General features: G+C 44.7%; 1 protein-coding gene across 1 annotated transcript in view; it reads right to left on the bottom strand.

Annotated features, from left to right (window-relative positions):
- HHLA1 (HHLA1 neighbor of OC90) overlaps positions 1 to 7,718 on the bottom strand; it is a 30,803-nt gene extending 23,085 nt beyond the window's left edge. Inside the window, exons 1-6 of the mRNA XM_036890513.2 lie at positions 7,640 to 7,718; positions 6,468 to 6,527; positions 3,209 to 3,268; positions 2,292 to 2,372; positions 1,477 to 1,560; positions 1,297 to 1,380 (exon numbers count right to left, since the gene is read on the bottom strand). Coding sequence (XP_036746408.2) covers positions 1,297 to 1,380; positions 1,477 to 1,560; positions 2,292 to 2,372; positions 3,209 to 3,268; positions 6,468 to 6,527; positions 7,640 to 7,718 — 448 coding nt within the window. The remainder of the gene's footprint in view (positions 1 to 1,296; positions 1,381 to 1,476; positions 1,561 to 2,291; positions 2,373 to 3,208; positions 3,269 to 6,467; positions 6,528 to 7,639) is intronic.
- Between the last annotated feature and the right edge of the window lie 13,924 nt (positions 7,719 to 21,642).

Here is a 21,642-nt window from a genome sequence, read left to right as displayed (position 1 = left end):
TTAAGTGGGAAAAGAACAGGAAGCTTGTTCATCTTCTTGCTTTCCTTACAGTCCGTTTTTTTAACAGAGGGATCCCTTTAAAATGTATGTTAGATCATGTCATTCCCCTGTGTAGAAAATCACAATAGTTTCCTTTTTATTCAGAGTGAAAAATCAAAATCCTGTGGCAGACTACAAACGTGCACGTGATCTGCAATACCCTGTTTGCCTCACCCCCACACTTTCGAATTCATTTCCCAAGACCCTTTGCTCTGGTTTACCTGCTCCTACCACACTGGCCTGTCCAGTCCTCCCTCTGCTGACTGAGTTTTTCCTGAAACACTCCATCCCCAGGTACCACAGGCTGTCTCCCCACTTTCTGCCTTTTTGGAGCAGACTTCCCTGACCTCCTCAGCCACAGCATCCTTTGCTTTCCCCCTCACCCTTTTCCCTGCTTTATTGTTCTGACGGCCACGCTGTTAGCCCAGAGACAGGGTACTTCCTGTCTATCCGTTCACTGTCTGACCTTCCTACAGAGCTGAAGTCCATGACTGCAGGGGCCAAGTCCACTTTGCCCCCCATGGTACCCTCACACCTGCAAGAGTGTCTGGCTAACAGTATGTGCTCAATAAAGAATTGTTGAACAGGTGAATTAGTGATGAGAGAGTATTTTCATTTTTATTTTTCAGGATTCTCTAAATATACAAAACACATAATACTCTCAATTTTTATAAAAATAGTACATGACTATACTCATTGAGAAAGAAATCGGATAATATATGGCCCCTTTAGTCAGCACTCTTCCACTCCAAAACACACCCAGTCTTCTTTTCAGAGTTAATCATCTACCTGGTGTCCAGATACTTTTGAATTTTTTTACCAATGACATTGCATTCTACCTATTTCTTTGTAGCTCTCTTTTTCTAGTTAAAAATTCCGTAGAAAAGTTTCCACATGCAGGCCAAATCTGGCTACCCTCCTTCCTTTATGTACCATCTCCGGCTGTTTCCAAAGTTTGCTCATATGGTATATAATGTAACCATTTTCCTAAAGCTGGGGGTTATGTTGGTCTCAGATTCTGCTGCTGAAACAGTGCCTCATGAACATTTTGTTCTTGACCCTTTGCACAGACTTCACTATTTCTCCAGGGTCAAAACCAAGAAAAGGACTTTCTGGGACAATGTGCACCTATTTAAGTACAGTCGATATCACTCTATTTGCCTATTTTACTCTGTGGAGAAAAATGTAATTCAAATTTATCAACAAAGGCACAAGCAAAACCCGAAAGCTGCAAGCCTCAGGGTCAGTTCCACCCACCTGACACGTCACTGGTCCGATTGTTCAGACAGTAGCAGTAGCGTGTGGGGAATTTGGCTGGGTCCACGGTCTTCAGGTTAGAAACTGTGAAGAGGAAGGATTCACACAGCAACCAGGACGTGGCCCTGCCGGCCCATCACTCACCACTATCGCCTCTAAAAAGAGCCTGGCAGCACTTACTGTTGTAAATGGCCACAGACAACTTGTGGAAGGCAAAGGAACTGTAGGAGGTGATGCTCAGCAAGGAGAAGAACCTCTTGCTGTCTGACAAAGACATCGAGATCCAGAAACAGACTTACGCTTACTAGCAGTAAGTAAATGATCATAGGAATCAGTAAACATAATAGAAATTATTAATACAATGAACAAATAATAAAGATAAATAACAAAACTAAACCATCAAATAATCAAAACTGAAAAGAATAAACAGAATCAAATAAAAGCAAACCAAAAAATGTAAAAGTACATGCTGCTTGGCTGTATTTCCTGATCTGTTCTTAAGCTCTCTCACAGTGCAGTTAGGGTTAGAAATGCCTCCAGATGCACCATGTGTGGACTGCAGCTGGCTTGCAAAGTGCCGGCAGGCCCCCTACATCATCTCATCAATGTTTTTAATCTCATCAGTGTTAGGAGGGACAGCACTTTCTGCCTCTGAACACAAAGAAGCTGAGACATAGAGATGTGACCGGTCCAGGTCACACGGAGTCCAGAAGGGAAGCTGGTATGAGACAAAGATGCGCCTGGATTGGACTTTTAAAAAGGGGCTACCTTATTACAATTAGCATGTATAATGTGTGTGTGGGGGCACGGGGAGGGCCGTACAACACAGAGAAGACAAGTAGTGATTCTATAGCATCTTACTACGCTGATGGACAGTGACTGTAATGGGGTATGTGGGGGGGACTTGGTGAAGGGGGAGCCTAGTAAACATAATGTTCTTCATGTAATTGTAGATTAATGATACCCAAAAAAATTTTTTTTTAAAAAAGGGCTACCTTTTAAAGCTCTCCTCAGCATCCCGTTCACCAGCTCTGTCAGGTTAAGTGCTGACAGATCGACAGACCTTGCGGGCAGTTCTGGAAGAGATTGGATGATAATGTCAGGCTTTTCTGGGCAACAGAGACATTTCCAATGTTCAGGCAGACGTGCCCCTTCTGTGATGTTTCCTGAAACGCTCCCAGTGCGGGGCTCAAGGGTTTTCGGAGATGAGGCAGTTCCTGTCTTCAGGAGGTGACAGCCAGTGGCATACCTCACGACGGGTTAGAGGAGATACAAGTCTGGGTGAAGTACAAGGACCGTTTGATTTTAGTAACTTTCTATCTGTGCATTTGGAGGGAGTAGAAATTGGTGGGAAACACTCACATGTGATACCCAGGGAAATCACATGGACTTTCAACGGCACGGTACTGGAAGTAACTACTGTGGTCAGCAGACCCTGGCTGGGCATTGGCATCACCCAGGAAGATTTCTTTGTCTAATTCTGCAGTTGCAGGTCTTGGGCTCCATCCTCAGAGGCCCAGACTTAAGAGCTCTGGGATGTGGCCCAGGCATTGGTACCCAAACCTATCAGTCAATCAATCAGTCAATCCCAGGTGCTGGCAGTGCACCACCAGGTGCAGAGATGCTGCTCCATTAGAACCATCCTTCCCCCAGTGATTGATTCCCTGAAGACGGGAAAATAACAGCTGGCAAGGTAGAAATTCGGGTTGATGCTCCCTCCTCTATATTTTTACAAACGGTCTTTTTCAACTCTTACATAACATTCTGATGGTTGTGTGGAGGAAGCAATCTGAAGATTGGACATATGCTGCTCCCTCATTCGGGGGATTAGGATGGAGGTCCAGGTAAGTGGAGAGTTTACTGGCAGCCCAGGCCACCTATAGGGGAGTGGAACGGGGTTGGGGGGACTTACCTGTGGTATCAAGAAAGGCCATCCCCTGTTCCTTCTTCTCTTCTCCTCCAAAGCCAGACACTGGGGAGAGAAATGGTTCAGGAGAGGAATGGGAGCTTCCAGCTCCAGCCCCACAGCCCTGGAGAAGGCTCAGGGTCCTCTACTGCAGCGGCCCCAGGCTCAGTGATGGGGACACTGTGAAAAACAGATTCCAGGAATCTTGCTCCCCTGATATTCTAGTCTCCTTGAACTGGGCTGGGCCTAGAAATCCATGTTTTAATAAATAGACAAGGTGATTCTGACATAGGGGGGCTACCTTACTCCATCTCTTCACTAGCTGGAGAAACCGAGGCTCAGAGAGGAAAGAAAATGTGCCTAATATTCACAGGTGAGCCCTGGTAATGAAGGGGCCAGAACCTACTTCCTAGAGACACAGAGCAGTGTCTTTTCCAAAATATCAGGCCGCTTGCCCACTTGGCAAAGTTCACACTATCAAAGAAGAAAGTGTCAAAGGAAAGTTGAAATGTCAGGGCCTTCATTCAACCTTTATTCATTCAACAAATAGTCACTGAGTGCCAAGCAATGCTTGGGGGCTGGGTATAAAGAGGTCAAGGAAAGGATTGGGTCTTCACCTACATGGAGCTCCTTGTAGTCCCTGGAGCAGGAGGAGGGAGATTCACGTGTAATTGCACGTGAGGAGTGTCAACAAGGAACAGCAGGTTTGTAGGTTTGTGTGAGCACCTTCTTCAGGGCACCTGACCTGGTGTAAGGGCTGGAGGAGACCTCCCTGTGGCAGTGACTTAGAGCTGAGACTGAAAGATCAGCTGTTTTCGATTAGATGCCTTTTGATGGTACCTCATCTACTTCTAACATTGTTGCAATGATTATTTTTCATGTAGTATTTGCCATATTCTAATGCAGAAGTTGCCTTATAGCCCTTTATAGGCAGAAAAAACAAGGACAGGGAGGCTAAAACATATGTCCTAATGTATTTCTGTTAGATATATTTTGTCCTCAGGAGGTAACAGCCAGTGGCATATATTGTGACAAGTTAGAGTAGATACAAATCTGGGTGAAGAACAAGGAACACTGGTTTTAGTGATATTTTATCTGTGCATTTGGAGACAGTAGAGACTGGTGGGAAATAGATATATCTAATAAAATGTATATATTTTGCTAAATATATCCCTATGTATTCTAAAATACATGAACATTAAAACATTAATTATTACAACATTACAGAGTAAGTCAGAATTTAAGGCTGGTCTAGTTACCTGTTGCACCAAGGAAAGCCACATCTTTTTCTTTTTTAACATCTTTATTTCCAGACACTAAAATAAAAGTTTTCATGAATAAAACAGTATCATGGAAGCACAGCTTCACACAATTTCTAACATCCTTGAAAATCATAGTGTCCAACACTCCCTTTGAGGGACAAGGAATTGAGGCCCAGGAAAATGAAGTGATACACCTCCATCCCACACTGGGCTAGTGGTGATTTCCCGCTCTCTCCATCCTTGGCAACTGCCTTTTTCTCTCTGCTTCTATGAGCCTGACTATTTTTTAGATTCCTCATATAAGTGGCTCATGCAGTCTTTGTCCTTCTGTGCCTGGCATATGTCACCTTAGCATAGCATCTTTCAGGTTCATTTATGTTGTTGCATATGGCAAGATTATCTCCTTTTTTAAGGCTGAATAATACTCTGTTTTATGTATCTACCACATTTTTTTTATCCATTCATATATGGGCAGACATTTAAGTTGCTCTCTGCTTTTCAAGTACCCTGTTGGAACTTAGGTCCAGTCAACTGTTGCCTGTTTAAGCCAATTTGACCTTTCACCAATCATCAGGCATTTTGGTTAAAGATCAGAGCTTTGGGGCTACAGGTAGGTGGGGCCTATGGATCCCCTTCCCTACAGCATGGCTCCTGGAGAGGGCAGGTCATGTTACAACAATAGGAACTCTGAGAGAGGCATTCATTTATCTAGCAGGCCAGAAGCTGTCAGACAGCCTGGGCTCTGACTTGGGAGGGTGCTGCTCACTCCCTCCCCGTGCCCTGAGTTGCTCTCCGTGAGTCGTCAGTCGGCTCTAAAGCAGCTGCAGGGACATCTGGGGGAACCATCAACCGACCTTACTTGTTCCCTGACCAGGAAAGCAAGTCCTCCCTGGGGCTGGGGACCAGGATCGTGTGAGTTCCGCATCTCCACTCTCCAGGGACGCTCCAGGCTGCTGGGCTGGCAGGAGTCCTGCACCTGTCAAGGCTGGTTGGAGGGCCCTGCACAATCTTCCTGACCAGTGAGCTTTCTCAAGTACCACTCCCATCACCAAAGAAACAATGATTCTGCCACTTGGTATGATTACAAACCTGTGGGTGAATTTTGGTAACGATATTTGAGGTCTGAACTAAACACCCCTCAAGTATGGATTTTTGAATAAGGTGCTTAATGGAAGCATTTTTCAGATAAATTGCCAGACAGATAATATAAAACTATCATTCCTTTTTTTTTGGATTAAAAGACCACCATAGTAATATCTTTAAGAGAAAAGGTATTGGCACTTTTCATACTCAGGTTTAGTATTCTTTCCCCCTTCCCCTTTATGATTACTTTAGAGCAAGAAAGGTTCCCATTTAAAGAGGAGCTTGGAGGCTCAAATAGGGAATATATTTATTAAAAATTGCCCTGCTTATCCACAAGAAATTGGCATAATTGGCGTCCTCTGGGGAAGGGAAGTGGCTGGCTGGAACAGCACTTTAAGTTTAGAAACTTTGCACCTTTTGCATTTTGAACCACATGAATTATACTAATTAAAAATAAATGAAATTTAAAAAGTAAGGAGTAATCCTCTCCCCCAAAACCCAAAAGCACACAAAAGATTATCCTGTTGGTTTACAAACCAAGCCCCTGACTCCTACGTGTGCTTTATGATGTAATGCATTCACCGTCTTACCACACAGCCAATTTTATACCAGCAGAAAAAGAAAAAAAGGTAAAGAAAGACAGATTTATTACAAAGGTGATGCTGGCACATAACAATACCCCCCATTATGAAATCTCCTATTGCTAATAGAATGTCACAATTTGTGGATTCAATAAAATCATGATAATCCAGGTGTTCTGTGACCATGAAGCAGTGAACAGCTCATAGGAACTATTACTACAGCTGTTAGATCCTGAGATATGGTCCAATTTCCATCATACAGAGAGAAAAAGTGAGGCTCAGAGAAGCCAAGGAATTTGCCCAAGCAGAGTGAGCTAGGAGGAGCACCTTCTCATTTACCTGTTGTAGGTAGGAAGGTCATGACCTTTTCCTTCTTGGCTTCTTCTTTAATAGCAGACACTAAAATAAAAACGTTTCATCAGAGAAATTATAACCCAGAAAATGACACCAGAGAGAATTTAATCCAAAGTACTTATTTTAAAAATGACAAAATTGTGATCTGGAATGGTGAAGTGACTTGCTTAAAATCCCACATGTAGTTTGTTCATTCATTCAGTAACTTCTTCACGAACTATTTATAGAACAACAATAATAATACTAATGGTTGATAATGTTACTCAGCACCTGGGCTTTAATAAGCATTGTGTGTATTAGATGCTAGAGGAACTATGATAAACAATGGATACAAATTCCATCCTTATGGAGCTTACAGTCTACTTGAGAAGGCAGATATAAAGGAAATGAAGATTGCAGGTTATTACCACAACGTTGAATTCTTTGAAGGGCACTTTGAGGGTGTGCAACAGGGAGCCTGATCTATTCTCAGTGATCTGAAAGCTTTCCTGGGGAGGTGATGTTTGCCTGAGATCTGAAAGCTGAATGGTATTTGAAGGGATGCAACTGGCTGAGGAGTATTCAGTGTATAGAAACCAGCATGTGCCTGGGGTCTGAGATGGGCATAACTTTACTTTAAAGACCTGAAAGGTCAACAGTAATGGAATGTAAGAATGAAGGAGGTGGGGGATTGTAGGAATGGTGATGGCATGGAGGGCAGGGCCATGTTAAAGGACTTGGGACAGTACCCAAAGATAGGTAGGAAGCCATTGAATATTTTTTTTTTTTGCAGGGGAGAATGAGGGAGGAACTTGGAAGGTGACATAATGAAGCTTATGAAAAGATCATGCAGACTGGCGGGTGGAGAATAGATCATGGAGAGACAAGAGGAGAAGCAAGGGAAATGGTTTAGCTCGCTTAGTGGTCCAGCAAAGAGAAGACAATGGTTTGAACAAGGACCCTAATGGTGGAGGTGAAGACGATTCTGTTGCATAAATAGGGCTCAAACATAAAAAGTCAAGGGACAAAACCAGACTTGGGGAATTTATTATTGCTATTTTGATCAAACTCATTTAGGATTCTGGACTGAAACATTGACCACTGCCTTTCTCTAAACAGAATGAATACCCAAACTTAGTATATAGAACAGATATTTCTTGAACTTCAGCCAGACCTACCTGTGTTCCAAAGGGACAGGATGCATGCAAGGCCCATGCACAGCCTCACCAGAGGACCAGGTACCAGGAAGTCCAGCATGTTCATGAGACTCTGGCCCACCTGGAAGCAAGTAAGCACTTGGAGGAAACACACTGACTTCTAACCACGCTGATGCAGAATATCCTTGAGAACATTGCATGGGGAGTCATTTTAGAAATGTAACTGTAGAAGGCTTTGGATAGTTAAGTAAGTTAGGTTATACTGAGGTAACAAATTAACTCCATAATCTTACTGGCTTAATTCAATAGCAGAAGTTGATTTCTTGTTTATAGTCTATCTTCACTGCAAACTGGTGAACTCTGCTCCACATAGTCACTCAGGAACCCTGGTTAATGGAGGCTCCTCTGTCTTCTAGCTCTCCATCTGGTCCCTGGCCTCCCTGCACTCTAACTCGCAGAGATAAGTATGCTGTGAATAGGCCTCAGCACTAGACTCAGGGGAAGGTGCAGAACAGATGCTTTCAAATAACAGGATTCACTGTGGCAGTGGGAGGGAGAGAGCTGGAGGGTTAAATTCTTGGCAGGAGTGACACACTTTTATTTACAGCCCATGCTAGAATTACTCCTGTGACCTGCATAGCTGCAGGAAATCTGGGAATATGGGAGGGGAACTAGTATCTTTTCCATAGGTTTTCTAGCTGTTTAGGTGGGAAATAACTTTCAAATACAGCACGAGTGCTGCTTATAAATAGAAATATAATATACTAAATAATAAAAAAAATAGAAAAAAAGCATATGTGAGTGTTCACACTCTTTCCTTCTCTGCAGAACTGGGCATTTGCTATGCAAAATCACCATGATAGTTAAAGCTGCAAAGCTGAGACGAATTAGAACAATGGTGAAAAGTTATTGAGGGCTGTGTGTCAGACACTACACAGAAGGCTATCTGATGCACTTTATCCCTTAATAACTATAAAATCTCTATGTGTAGGTATTAATGTAAGGCCCATTTAACCTGTGGGCTATACAGACTTGATTTGAAAAGAGCAGAAACTTGTTATTGGTAGAGAATGGAATAGATCCAGATGGTGAAATGTAAAGAGGGAGAAAATGCACTGGGGAGAGGAAAATGTCTCAGGCAGTGGGCAGCCTCATGGTAAATTGTATTTTGAGACGTTCTGCTCTTTGTTAGAGATGGAACCGCCTTTGGAATTTTCTTGAAAGATCCTAGTAAACAATTAAATTGCTTTTGAATTATCAGTAGATACTTGAGTGGTGTTTATTCTGGATGCTGCCCTGAACAGACGGGACGTATGGAGGACAAGAAGCTGGGGCTTTCTCAAAGTTCTCTTACTCTCAGAAATCTGTTGATTCCATGAATCCCAGTTTTCCTCGGAAAAATGGGGATAAGAGAAACTAGTCCACAGGTCTTTGTGAGGATTTAAGATACTAAATACAAAGCATTTAACCCAGGGTCTGGCACATAGTAGGTGCTTAATACATAAACCAGTCATTGCATGCAGGCTGGCGACCCAGGGACAGGTCAGACACGCCCCTTCCCTCAAGCTGTTCAGTAACTTAGAGGCGATAGATACATGAGCGCCTAATTCACAGGTAAGGCCAGCAGGGCTGCATTCTCCACAGAGACATTGAAAGGGAGACCAAAGAGAGAGAGAGAGAGAGACTAGTGAGTCCAGGGCTTAGCATTCTCCCCAGCAAAGGGGTACTGGGTGGGGGGTGGGCAGGCAACATGGCAAACTACGTGAGGGCTCCATCCTCTGGCACTCCAACTACTGTGCAAGCAGGACATCACCTTTCTGAGCTTCGTGTGTCAAATGGACAGTCAAAGCTTTCTTGCAGGTATTTTGTGACGATTCAATGAAATCCCAAAATACGGCACCCAGTATAATCTCTGGAGTATGGGATCTGCTTGGGTATCTGAATTCTCACTTGTTCTAATATCTTTCTCTCTTCTTCTTCTTCTCCTTTTCTTCCTTCTTTGTGTCCATCCTGGGGCCCAGCATCACATCAGAAGCATAGGGAGTGAACAGATATAAACTTATGGCAAAAAGTAATTCTCCACATCTGTATAATAGATGTGCCTTTCTTTCTATTTTTGACTGCAGCCTTATTGTGTTAACTACTCTCTTCCATTTAGATGAAGAGTTATGATGGTAACATTTGTTATTTTAAGACTACAATTTCTATTGATTTTGTTCTTGAAAAAAAAATGCATTTTTCCTTCTGTCGAGTTTTTTGTTTTTTGCCATTGGCCATCTCAGCTTTGTGTTTGGAGTACGGGTGCCAAATTTAGCCAATAAAAATACAGGCTACCCAGCTACATATGAGATACCTGAATATTTAAAAAATGTATCTCATGTAATATTTGGGGCTACCATAGTTTTATTAAAGAGAACTTGCTTTCACCGCAGGCCCTGGGTAGTTACTCAGCTAAGTCTCTGCTGTACTAAACAGGGTCTGAAGATTTCAGTACATGAGCCCAGAACTGTGAGCATCACACTCTCTGGCCTTCAGATAGCTCTTTCTTCTTATTAAAAGCATTTCCCCATTGCCGGGCAAATGCTCTTAATAAGCTTCTCCTTTTTCACTCTCAGTCCCATCCAATCCCAGAAGGAAAAACGAGAACAGCAAGAGAGAAGGAGGCAGCGTGGAGTGGTTTGTGGGATCTGGGGTGCGCCCTGTCCACCTTCAAAGCTTACATGAGCAGAACTGGCTGGATTTCGCCTCTCCACCGAACCAGGAGGTCAGACCTCCCGGGTCTCCCTGCGTGGGCCTAGGACACTGTGGGACACTCGAGGGGCGAGGGAGGAGCTGGGCTTAAGGCCAAACAGACTGGATTTGATTCTCAAGTTGGCCTTTGGCTAGTGCTATCTGGGTCAAGTTCCTTAAACTTCACTCACTCAAAAATACCTGTGGAGTTCATGGCATCATTGTTTTAAGCAGGAACCCTGCCTGACTTTGCTTTCTGGCTCTGCCATTTGCTGCTGTGCAAGTCACTAACCCTCTCTGTGCCTTGGTTTCCTCACCCAAAGCTGTTATGAGGACTAAAACATGTTACATTTATAAAATACAGTGAACAGTGTCTGGCACAGAGCAAGTGCTATGTGCATGTTTAACAAATAAAAGTGACAGTACCTAAAAAGCATTGGCACTCTAGGAGAAAGGGACACAGATAACAGTCCCCACATGGATGGAATTACATACCGCAAAGTAATGTTTTACAGCGACTGCATCAGATGTCCAAACGTCTGACCTAAAAATGACTTATTATTTCACTGCACTCCCCATGACTATTATTGGATAATTATTCATGAATCCTCATTTTTTGTCAGTGGCACTGGCAGAAAAGCTAGTCATGTAATGATATGATGATAACAACAGTGCATAACATACTGGATGGGGTCCAAATATGCTATCCCACTTTGGCATATGGATTATTTTGAGCTGAAGGTTGTTGAAAATCAACAGGTGCAGAAAGAAGCCTTTTCAGAGCCTCCCTTATCTGATTAAGAGCAGAAACTTCTGAGAAATGAGGACGTCCATAAGTTCACTCTCCCCAGGGCGTTTTACGGCCATGGCAAAGCCAGAAAGTCAGCACCAAGACTGGTCTGCCCAAACAAACCTTACCAAACTAACTTCTCTCTTCTCTTAGTGTCCCCATGTGCTCACCTTCCACAATTTAGCATCCTAGAAACTCAAAACTCTTTTCCTTTTCTTGTGATTTCCCCATAAATGTATCCTCCTTCTGTTAAAACAGTTTAAGCTGCAGGGTCTGGCCACCTCTTTGGGGTTTTCGTGTCATTTGGAGGAGGCTCCCCTTAAGTATATGACATAATCCTTTTTTCCTGTTAATCTGTCATTTGTCAGCTCAATTTGCAATGCCCTGGTCACTGAACCTAAGATGGTAGAGGAAACAGTTTTTTTCTTCTCCAACAGTATAATTTATTGAGCCTCCACTTTTGGCATCTTCTCTGTGGTTTTTCCTTCTCAAGCATCCCCATGAGAGAGACACTGATATTCCAATTACATACAAGAAAGACTCAGGGATCAGAGACAGAATCCCTACTCATGGCCACACAGCAACCAAGTGGGAGAACTGGGATTTAAATCATGGTTTCTTAGATACAAAAGCTTGTTTCCTTTTTTGCCTCGTTCCTCTCTACTTCCCTGCCCTCCAAGATATGATCCCAGAGTGCCGCAACGGGGCCTGATGTTGGAAACGACCAGATTGATGGGTCTGGGCAGAAGGGGGTATAAATGCGGTCACACTCCCGGGAGAAGGACTGACAAGTGCTGTTGTGACTGATGAGCCAAGAACCTGCCCAAGGATCCTACGAAATGAATTCACAATATGTCTGTGCTCTGTTGGCAATAGCCCTGGAGCCGGAAATGTGAAAGGTAAGAACAAAGCGGCTGGAGCCTTAATTAAATGTTGTGTTATTTCCAATGAGCAAGGAGCACAGATCAACCAAGGCTAGTTTAGCCGCCAAGCAGACCTACCTACCTTTCTAACCATACTTGGCAGCCAAAAGATGCCCAATCGGATACAGAGTAATTACAATCTCAGTGGAGGGGTGAAAACTAACAGTGAAGCCACATCTCGTTTGGGCCAATGGCAGTGAGAGCTACGTGTTCACGAGACATTATGACGGTGCGGCCACTCAGCCACCTGCAGCTAGGCATCAACTCCCTCTTCCCAGGGAGGACCCAGGGGCTTGGAGAGAATGATCAACTTGACCAAGTCCAGGTCCCTAAACTGGTGAGTGGCAGCCCTGGGCTTCATACTAGGCATCAGCTCCACAGCTTGGGAGAGACACTGCAAGATTCTGTCTTTGCAAAAATGGTTAATGCAGAAAAAGAAGTGAAGAATCTAATATTCATTGGGCATTGGATGTGCCAAGAATTTTGCTTATGGTAATTCACTAGGGCTCTAAGTCACCCTTCTTAATTGTTATTAACTTTATTTTACAGTTTGAGGAAGCCAAGGCTCAGACAAGTAGCTGGTCCAAGGGAACAGAGCCCAAGAGCCAGGACTAGAACCCCCGCTGTTTGCGGAGGTTTGGTTGGGCATGACCGTTGGCCACAAAGAAAGTGTAATTTTCGTAACTGGTGTCTTACTGCCTGCCATTTTTTAGGACATCCTTTTATCCTCATTCTAATTCTTTGGATTAAAGATTGTGTTTCCTTTATCACAGATGTGTGGACAAGCCATCCTCCCAGCGGATGATGGTATTAAGATTCTAATCAATGGCTTAAGGGGAAAAAAGGAAAGAAACCCACTATGATCAAGGGGTGGAGTCTTAAAGGGCAATGTAGATCTTCGATGATAGCAACTCCTCTCCTACCGTTCAGCAACGGGGAGCCCAGAACTTGGGAATCAGTAAGATATATTCCTTATCAGGCTTCATGCTTTGGGAGAAGGAACCAAAGGGTTTAAAGATATCTATAGTATAGACTTACCTGTCTTCTGAGCAGGATAAATGACTTCAAAGAATTTAAGTAGCCAGAAAGATTAACAGCTAAGGCAGAGCTGTGGGGTTTATATGAGTTCTTAGCGAAAGATACAGAGGATGGAGGTGGGGAAAGGCTTAATAACTTTGCTTTAAATCCTCCAGGAGAAAAAAAAAAGAGAATAATCCTACCAAGAACTCAGCAGTGAAACAGGATCAACTCCCCATCAGAGAAAAATGCCTTTGCTAATGGACTGGACACAATCTGTGAGCAGAACGACAATGGACTGATTGAGCGGTGGGATGGGAAACCTCCTCTGTCAGTAATTATGTGTATTGAAGGAGCAGAATAGGATCACTAGGTGATGATTTCCCCCTTCCTGTTGTAAAGGTCTGTGAGCCAAGCGTTACCTGGCCTGTGGACATCTTCTGAAGAAAGGGCGAGTCACTGCCTGTCAGTTTTACAGGTGCCCAGAGCAGGTAGGCAAGCCTGGCCCCTGCTGCCTGTTTTCATAAGGCTTAACATGGTTTAAAGCATTTAAATGGTTGGAAAAAAATAGAAAATAAAAAGAGTATCTCGTGACATGAAACAATGACATGAAATTCAAATTTCAGCATCCACAAATAAAGTTTTATTGGAACTGTTAGGGAGAGTTTGGTTCGGTGATGCAGGGAAGTCAGAGGACACAGTGAGGAAGGAATTCATTAAAGTGGGAGTGTTAGGGAATGACAGAATAGAATAATAAAGGAAGGTCACTGAGGAGCTACTCAGCATGGGGCACGACCCCTGCCAACTCCTTAAGCCAGGGTCACCTGGCGTCCAGCATCTGCTTGGATCTGCACGGCGTGGGAACTGTCCCTACCACCCCAGGCTTTGGGGGAGCCGCAGAGCACTGGATGGAGCGAGATTATGTTCTGCGAACTTCCTATAGGTAAAGAAGGGAGACTTTCAGGCAGGTTACTAAAGAGCATGACTGTAAAATGCAGTTTCTGGTCACGCAGGTGATCGTAATTTGCAATCCCAGGTCTGAGCTCTCAGCGGCCCCGCCTTACTTGTCTGAGACAGGATAGAGTGAAGGTTAGAGCCAGAATTCGGAGGATTAGAACGACAGAGCAAAGTAATGAAACACTTACTACTGGAAAGGTGCAGAGACAATGCGTTTAAGGGGGAAGTTTATTTAAGGCAAAAGAAGCACACTTGGAGAAAGGGGAGTGTGGGCTGCCCTGGAGAAGAGGCACTCCTGAAAGGCTGGGAAAAGATTAAAAGGTTACGCATCCAGAAAGTGTGGGCAACCTCAGAGAGAGGAGCGCCCTGAAAGGCTGGGTGTTCCCCCTTTTAAGGATTCTTTAGGAATGTGACTAAGGGCTGGGGGTGAAGACTTGTTAAGTGGTCTTTGAACACTTAGAATTAACTTAACACAAGGATCTTCCTGCTCTGATTTCTCCCCAGGATACCCGTGTCTTGGTCTGGGAGCCTATCAAACAGGCTGCCTGCCCAGCCCCCAAGGTGGGTTGAGTTATTGTCTGTTTGCTAAAGAGTAAGTTAAGAATCTTACATTTTTAACTTCCTGGGTATTAAAATACAGTCTTTAAGATGGAGTCCTTCCTGCCTTTCACTATGTTGTTTATGGCTGCGCCTGCATGCTAAATTAGTTGGCTAGGTTACAAACTACTTAATTAGGGCCGGAAGGAAAAAAACCAACATATAAGTAAAGGTAAAGAAGTAAGCTGGGCCTGCATGATTAACACAATAAAGACACAGGCCATGCTGAGGTACCTTCCTTTACCTGGGGAATATTCAGACATTCCGGGCCAAGTTGCTCTTGGCTTTTTGAGCTTTAATTGATTAATTTTGGGTCTTTTTCTCTTTTCCACCCCGCTCTTATCTATTTTCCTGCCCAACAGAATGCTGCCATGTTGTTTCATTCACGTGCTATTCAAGGCTGTGTTTGTACTTTCACGGCTGAGTTGGGTAGTTGCTACAGAGACCTTACAATCCACAAAGCCTGAAATGTTTACATCTGGCCCTTTACAGAAAAAGTTTGCCAACCCCTGGCTTAGAAACGCCCACAAGGTAAGAGTCTTTCTTTTTGTACCACCCAAGCTCAAGGTTGATCTTCCTTTCCTGGGCTGCGGGAATTCCTGCTAACTTGCCATCCTGCTGCACCCTTGCTGGCTTCCCTGAATGAATTTCCCTTGTATCAGCCATAGACATCTTATTCTAAACAACTTTCTTGAGGTACTATTTACATACTATCAAATTCAACCATTTTAAGTGCACAATTCAATGACTTTTAGTAAATTTAACAAATTGCATGGGCATGACCACCACCTAATTTTAGACCATCTCTGTCATCTTAGTAAGATTCTTTGTGCCCTCTTGGAGTTAATCCTCCCACTGCCATCCCAGCTCCAGGCACCCATCTATCTATCATGTCTATCGATTTGCCTTTTCTGGACGTTTCCTATAAATAGAATCATACAATATGTAATCAGAGAAATCTTTTTAAATCATGATTCAGAGCAGGTCACTACCTCGCTTAAAGCTGTCCCAGGGCTTTCCCCAGCACCTGGAGAAGTGTGACCATGGATGTAGTCAGAGTAGGGTGAGGGCCTCTGGAGGGGGCAGGGCGGGATATTTGCAGTCAGAGCAATGTAACTACATGCAAGGAAACCCTCCCTGCCAAAACTCTATGTTTAACATTGAGCTCTAGAATCATTCTTCAGTGAGATCAGTTAATGTTCCCCAGATAAAGAAGAGTAGCACATGTTTTATTATCCTAAACATTTGTAACCATGTGTAAGATTCACTTTAGCATGCTAAAAGGCCCAGGCCTATGTGCTGTCTTTCCTCCTTCAGATCTGAGGAGGTGATTCTGCAAGCTGAGCAACTAACTTAGCATGCAGACCCAGCTGTAGACGGCATAGTAAAGGGCAAGAAGAATTCCATCTTAAAGATAAGATTGCATTTTAACACCCAGGAAGTTCAAGAGGCAAGATTCTTTAGCAAGTAGACAATACCTTGGCCCACCTTGGGAGCTGAGCAAGCAGCCTTTTGATGTGCTCCTGACCCAGGCGCCGGTGTCCCAGAGAGAAATCAAGGCAGGAAATTCTTTATGTTAAGTTAATTTTTAATATTCAGGGGCCACTTAACAAGTCCACACCCCTAAACTCTTTTTCACGTTCTTGAAAAATCCTCAACTGCCTATAAATCCCCTAGACAACGCACCACCAGGGACTCTCTTGTCCCCTCCTGGCGTGAGTTGGGAGCTCTGTCCTTTCACTTTATCTCTAAATAAAAGCCTGTACCTTGCTCTCCTACCTTGACTGTTTGTGGAGCTCATTCTTTGGCTCCACTAACAAGAACCCCGGCATCACCCTGACCCAGCAGGACTCACAGGTTGCCCTCCTAAGCCTCTAGCCACATCTCATCCTGCTTTTCCCCTGTTCGTGGCCCAGGAATGACAGCCCAGTAACACTGCATGGCTGGAGGGTGATTTTTGCAGTGCCTCTGGGTGGTGTGCTCTTCCCCAGCCTTTTCTAATGACTGGCTCCTTCCTGCCTTTAGTCATCAATGTAAATATTGCCTGCGATAGGTGCCTCCCTCAAAGATGCTTTTGTAATTACTCTGACCATGATTATAAACATTAATTACATTGGCATGATTCTCTACTGTCTGTGTCCCTGCCAAAGATGTCCCATCCAGGAGATCCTAGGCCTCCTCTGCCATATTCACCACCATATTCCAGGATTTAGTGCAATTCTTGACAATCAGGTGTATTGACTGAATGAATAAGTCAATTATTACTCAGTTAGGCCTTTGATAAAATCTCCTAGTTGATCTTTCTCCTCTTTAACCTATTCTCTACATTTCTGCCTATAGAAATATAATGCAAACTACATATTTAATTTTAAGTCTTCTGGTAGCCACATTAAAAAGTTAAAGAATCAGATGACATTAATTTTAAGAATGTATTTTAGTTAATGCATTGTACCTGAAGTACTATCTCAACATGTAATCATTTTTAAAAATTAGTGATATTTTCCTTTTTGGGGGACACTAAACTTTCAAAAGCTCGAGTGTAGTTCACACTTACAGCACATGTCAATTCACACTAGTCATATTTCAAATGCACAATAGCCATACTTGGATGGTGGTCACCACACTGGATAATGACACTATAGAAAATCAGAGTGGTTTTCCCAGACCTAGAAAGACCATGTCACCCCCCTTCAATGGCCCCTCACTCCCTCTCAGATGAAGGCCAGGTGCATCAGCCTGACCCATGCCATGTTCTCTGTGATCACACTGGCCCCCTCCCTACCCTATCATTTGCTGCGCTTAACCCCACACTTTCTGCTCTGTCACTAGCATGCTGCCCAGTGCTCCTACTCAAGCCATGGCATTGCTGCTCAGCCTCCCCAGGCCTTTCCTTGGGCTTTCCTTTCACAGGAAGGCCATGAGCAAGGGCAACAGTGGCATGAGATGTTCCTGCAGAATCAGGGGGCAGCTCTGTGGCTAAGGGAAGGAATTGCCATTTCATTTGGTGCTGGAAAAAGCTGTGGGAGGGTTTTAGTAAAGGAGACACATGATCAAATTCACACCTTAAAAAGATCTCTCTGGCTGTGTTAAAAGAAAGCCACAGGCCCAAGAGCAAGTCCCTCATACTGAGTCGGGCCACCATGTGGGGGGTTATTGCCTAGCCTAACGGCAGGATCAGCCTCCTCCAGAAATGTGGTCTTAACAGTCAGCTGGGAATTTGTGGTCAGCACCAGTAAGGTAATCTGTTAAGACCCCCTGTTCTTCCCTCAAAAGGAGGTTGACCTTGCCTAAAATGCCCTTTACTTTCTTTTGCTAACAATGTCTTGCCCACACTCTTGCCTATAAGAACCTTCCATTTTGTACAGTCGGCAGAGCCTCTCTCTGCTTGCTAGGGGGCATGCTGCCTGATTCACGAATGGCTTAATAAAGCCAATTAGATCTTCAGATTTACTGAGTTTTGTTTTTTAACACTTGTTATCTGCTCCCTTTATCTACCCACACCCTAAACTTCCCCACATCCTTTTAATTCTAATCTCAGATGTCCCCTTCGCCAGGATGCCTTCTCTGATATGCTCCTATCTCATGAAGGTATTATATTTGGCTTTGTCTGATTGTGCTGTGTGGGATGATCCCTGCTCATCTGTCTCCCTCAGTAGGCTTGTGTCCCCCAGGGTGGGTCCCCACGTTGCTCAAGCATCCTGCATCCCCCGCGCCTGCCGTGGAGTCTCACAGAGGTGGGACAATCAGCACAGGTTTGACAACTGAGTGAAGGAATGTTTGTTTTCTGCTCTTAATTCTTCATCTGGCTTCCAGGGGATTTGTATTAATAGCTGTCCTATATTCTGGGCCTACCAGCTTATTTATTACTGTGCCTTAATTAGTCAGCATCTCAAGTGATTCCTAGAATGTCCAAGCTGGAACACACTCATTGTTGCTTTCTTTCTCCGTCAATCTTCACTGAGCTCAGGCATTGAGGCACTGAGCTCAGCCCTGTGGATGACAGTGGACAGTTTTGGGTCCTGGCTCCCCAAGAAGCTCCCTGGCTAGAGTGTCATCAGGGACACATACATAGGCGTGTGGCAGTACCATAGGGCAACCACACCCATCTAAAATAAGTTGAGGAAAACTTCCTGAAGGGGCAGGATTTTAAAATTAGACATGCAGGACAGATATTTTAGAGCAAAGGAGTGGGTTAGAGCAGTGAATTTCAAACATTTTGGGGTATTATAATCCTCTAGGGGGCTTGTTAAAACCCAGGTTGCTGAGCTCTGCCCCAGAGTTTCAGATTCTGGTCTGGCTGTGGCCAGGGAATCTGCATTCCTGGAGAGCTGTGTGGTAGCAGCCAGAGGCCATAGTTGTGCGAAGGCTTGGAGACTACAGCCCTGGTGCAGGTAGTAAATGGCAGAGGACAGATGGGTCAGGCCAGGTGGAACCACAGGGGAGGTGGAGCAAGGGGAGAGATATTGTTGGAGAGGGAGGCAGAGGTCAAACACTGTCTACAGGATTAATATAGGAGGGTCACTTGTGTGCCAGTCCTGTTCAGGGTGAATAGCTCTGGATAAGTGGGTCGGGGTCCCTGCCCTCCAGGCCTGTACAGTTCACTCTGGGGAGATCAGTTACCTCAAAGTCACTTTTCTCATCTCTGAAACGGAGATTGCAACAGTAGCCACCACTGTGGTTTGTCCTGAGGATCGAACAGTCATAGGGAAAGTACCCACAGCTCCTGGCTCCCGGTAAACATTGGATAATTGTTACCTGCTACCTGCCTGGAAAGATTGCCTTTCTGAACTTTTGGTTGATACCTGTGAACAGGTTGATGCCTTGTGCAAACAAGAACACTTCTGGGTGAAGCAGCAGGAACAAAAGCCACAGTCCTGGTTCTGCTTCTGTGACTTGCCAGCTGTGTGGCCTTCGATCAGCTGCTTAACCTCTCTGAGCAGCTTGGCAGCACAGGTACGAAAAGGCAGATTTTTTTTTTGTACCCTGAGTAAGCAAATCCTTAGAGACAGAAAATACAGTGGCTGTTGCCAGGGGCTGGGGAGGGGAGAATGGGCAGTTCTTTAATGCGTGTAGTTTCAGTTTCACAAGGTGAAGAGTTATGGAGATGCACGGGGTAATAGTTGCATAGCATTATGAATGTACTTAGTGCTATGGAACTTAATGCTTAAGCTCATCACCCTGAGTTGCCTCTAGTAGATGCCCCCCATTCCTCTCCTCTCTCTCAAGGCCAATCAGATATCAACCAGCACTCCACCGGAACCGCGTTCGTCAAGGTCCCCAAGGCTCCCCCATGGCTAACACCTCGTCTCAGTCCACCTCTCGGTAGCCCTGGGTGCCATCAGCTGATCACTGGCTCCTTGAGACCAGGTGTGCCCTTGGCGTCCCCAGCACCACACTGTCCTGTTTTCTTCTGTTTCCCTGACTGCTCCCGCCCCGTCTCCTATGCTGGCTCCTCCCCATCCTGTCCCGTGGTTTTAAATGTTATCTCTAAGTTATTGAATCAATAGACAGACAGGCAGGTAGATAATAGATGATAAGTAGATGATAGATGGAGAAATGATAGATACAAAGATAACTAGATATACAGATACATTTTCAGCCCTAATGTCCTTAGCTTCACACTCAACTACCCACAGGATGCTTCCACTACACGCCTCAGATGCATCTCACATTTAACGTGTATCAAGCCAAATTCATGGGCTTATTGTGAAACCCCCTTCTTCTCTAATCTCCCACCTCAATTAATGATACCTTCAGTCTTCCAGGTACTCAGATAAAAAACTTCACAATCATCCTGGGTTCAGAGTAAAAGAAAATGTCCTTAGAATGGCCAGAAGGCCATTGATGGCCTGACCCATGTTACTTCTTTAATTTCATATCTTCTTTTCCCTTTGCTAATTCCCCTTGCCCTCCTCTGGCCTGAGGCTGACCTGCCCAGAGCCAGAAAAGAAACTGCTGGGAATGTTTTTGTATTTGATGCAGAGGCAGGATACAGGGACAATCAGGCTTTTCTCTGGGGAGACACCTTACACAGCTTCAGTGAGGGGAAGCCACTGGGTCCCAGGTCCACTGGATGCCCAAGCTCTTTGTTGGAAGCTGACAGCATTAGGAACAATAACTGGTTCCCAGGAGTATCTGGGATGCGAGGCCGTGAATGGGCTTCTGCTTCATTTGTGCAGATGGAAAGAGGTTTTCTCAGGGATATAAATTTTACACTCTTTCTCTGCCAGCTGTGCAGCTGCCTGGGACTGGAGGTGGGTGGGATTTATTGTTGCAGAGAAGATGCTCTTCCAAAACCGCAAAGTCATCCACAGGCCTTTGTGGTGACACGTGTGGCCCCTGGAGCTGAATGATGACCTTCTAGTAGCAGATCGGTTATCTGCCCTGGTTCCTTGAGGCTACAGATACTGTTTTAAAAATGAGCTGTGCCTATGGGCATCATGAGCAGCTTGCCCAGTTGTGTCCAACTTTGTTTGGGTTAGAGAGTGGATTGTGGCAGTATGGCTGGGTTTTTGCTGACCTTTGTGTGTGCAGCGGCTTCAGGTGCGCTCAGGTACCAGATGCTGATGTCACTGAACCCCATATGTCCTCTGCCTGCCTCTGAGTTCACCTACACTCACACAGGTCACAGCTCCCACCTCCAGGGGCCACATCTCTGCTCCTCGGCTTAGGGCTTCCACACCTTGGGGCTTGCACAGGTGTAGCATGGGGAAACCTGAGAGAGTGGGAGATTTAACACCCCAGGGGCTACCCTCAACCAAGGAGGAACAGGGGTCAGCAGGTGAATGCCCCAGATTCCTGTCTCAAGGTGAAACAATTCTTCAGTACACTTTACACAGGTTCTCAGGGGGTTCCGGATGCCCAGTTGCTCATAAGGATCAGCTCATTCTTGAGTGACTTTTCCCCATCCCAGTTCTACTCTCCCCACTCTCAGCTGGGTTTTCTGAGATCACATTCCAAATATACTACCTGCACCCAAAATCTCGTCTCTGTTCGTGTGGAAGCCTGAA

This window comes from Manis pentadactyla, chromosome 3, assembly GCF_030020395.1.
Source record: "Manis pentadactyla isolate mManPen7 chromosome 3, mManPen7.hap1, whole genome shotgun sequence".
Lineage (NCBI taxonomy): Eukaryota > Metazoa > Chordata > Mammalia > Pholidota > Manidae > Manis > Manis pentadactyla.
Note: the sequence above shows the minus strand (reverse complement) of the source record. Positions and strands in the feature narration are given on the sequence as shown.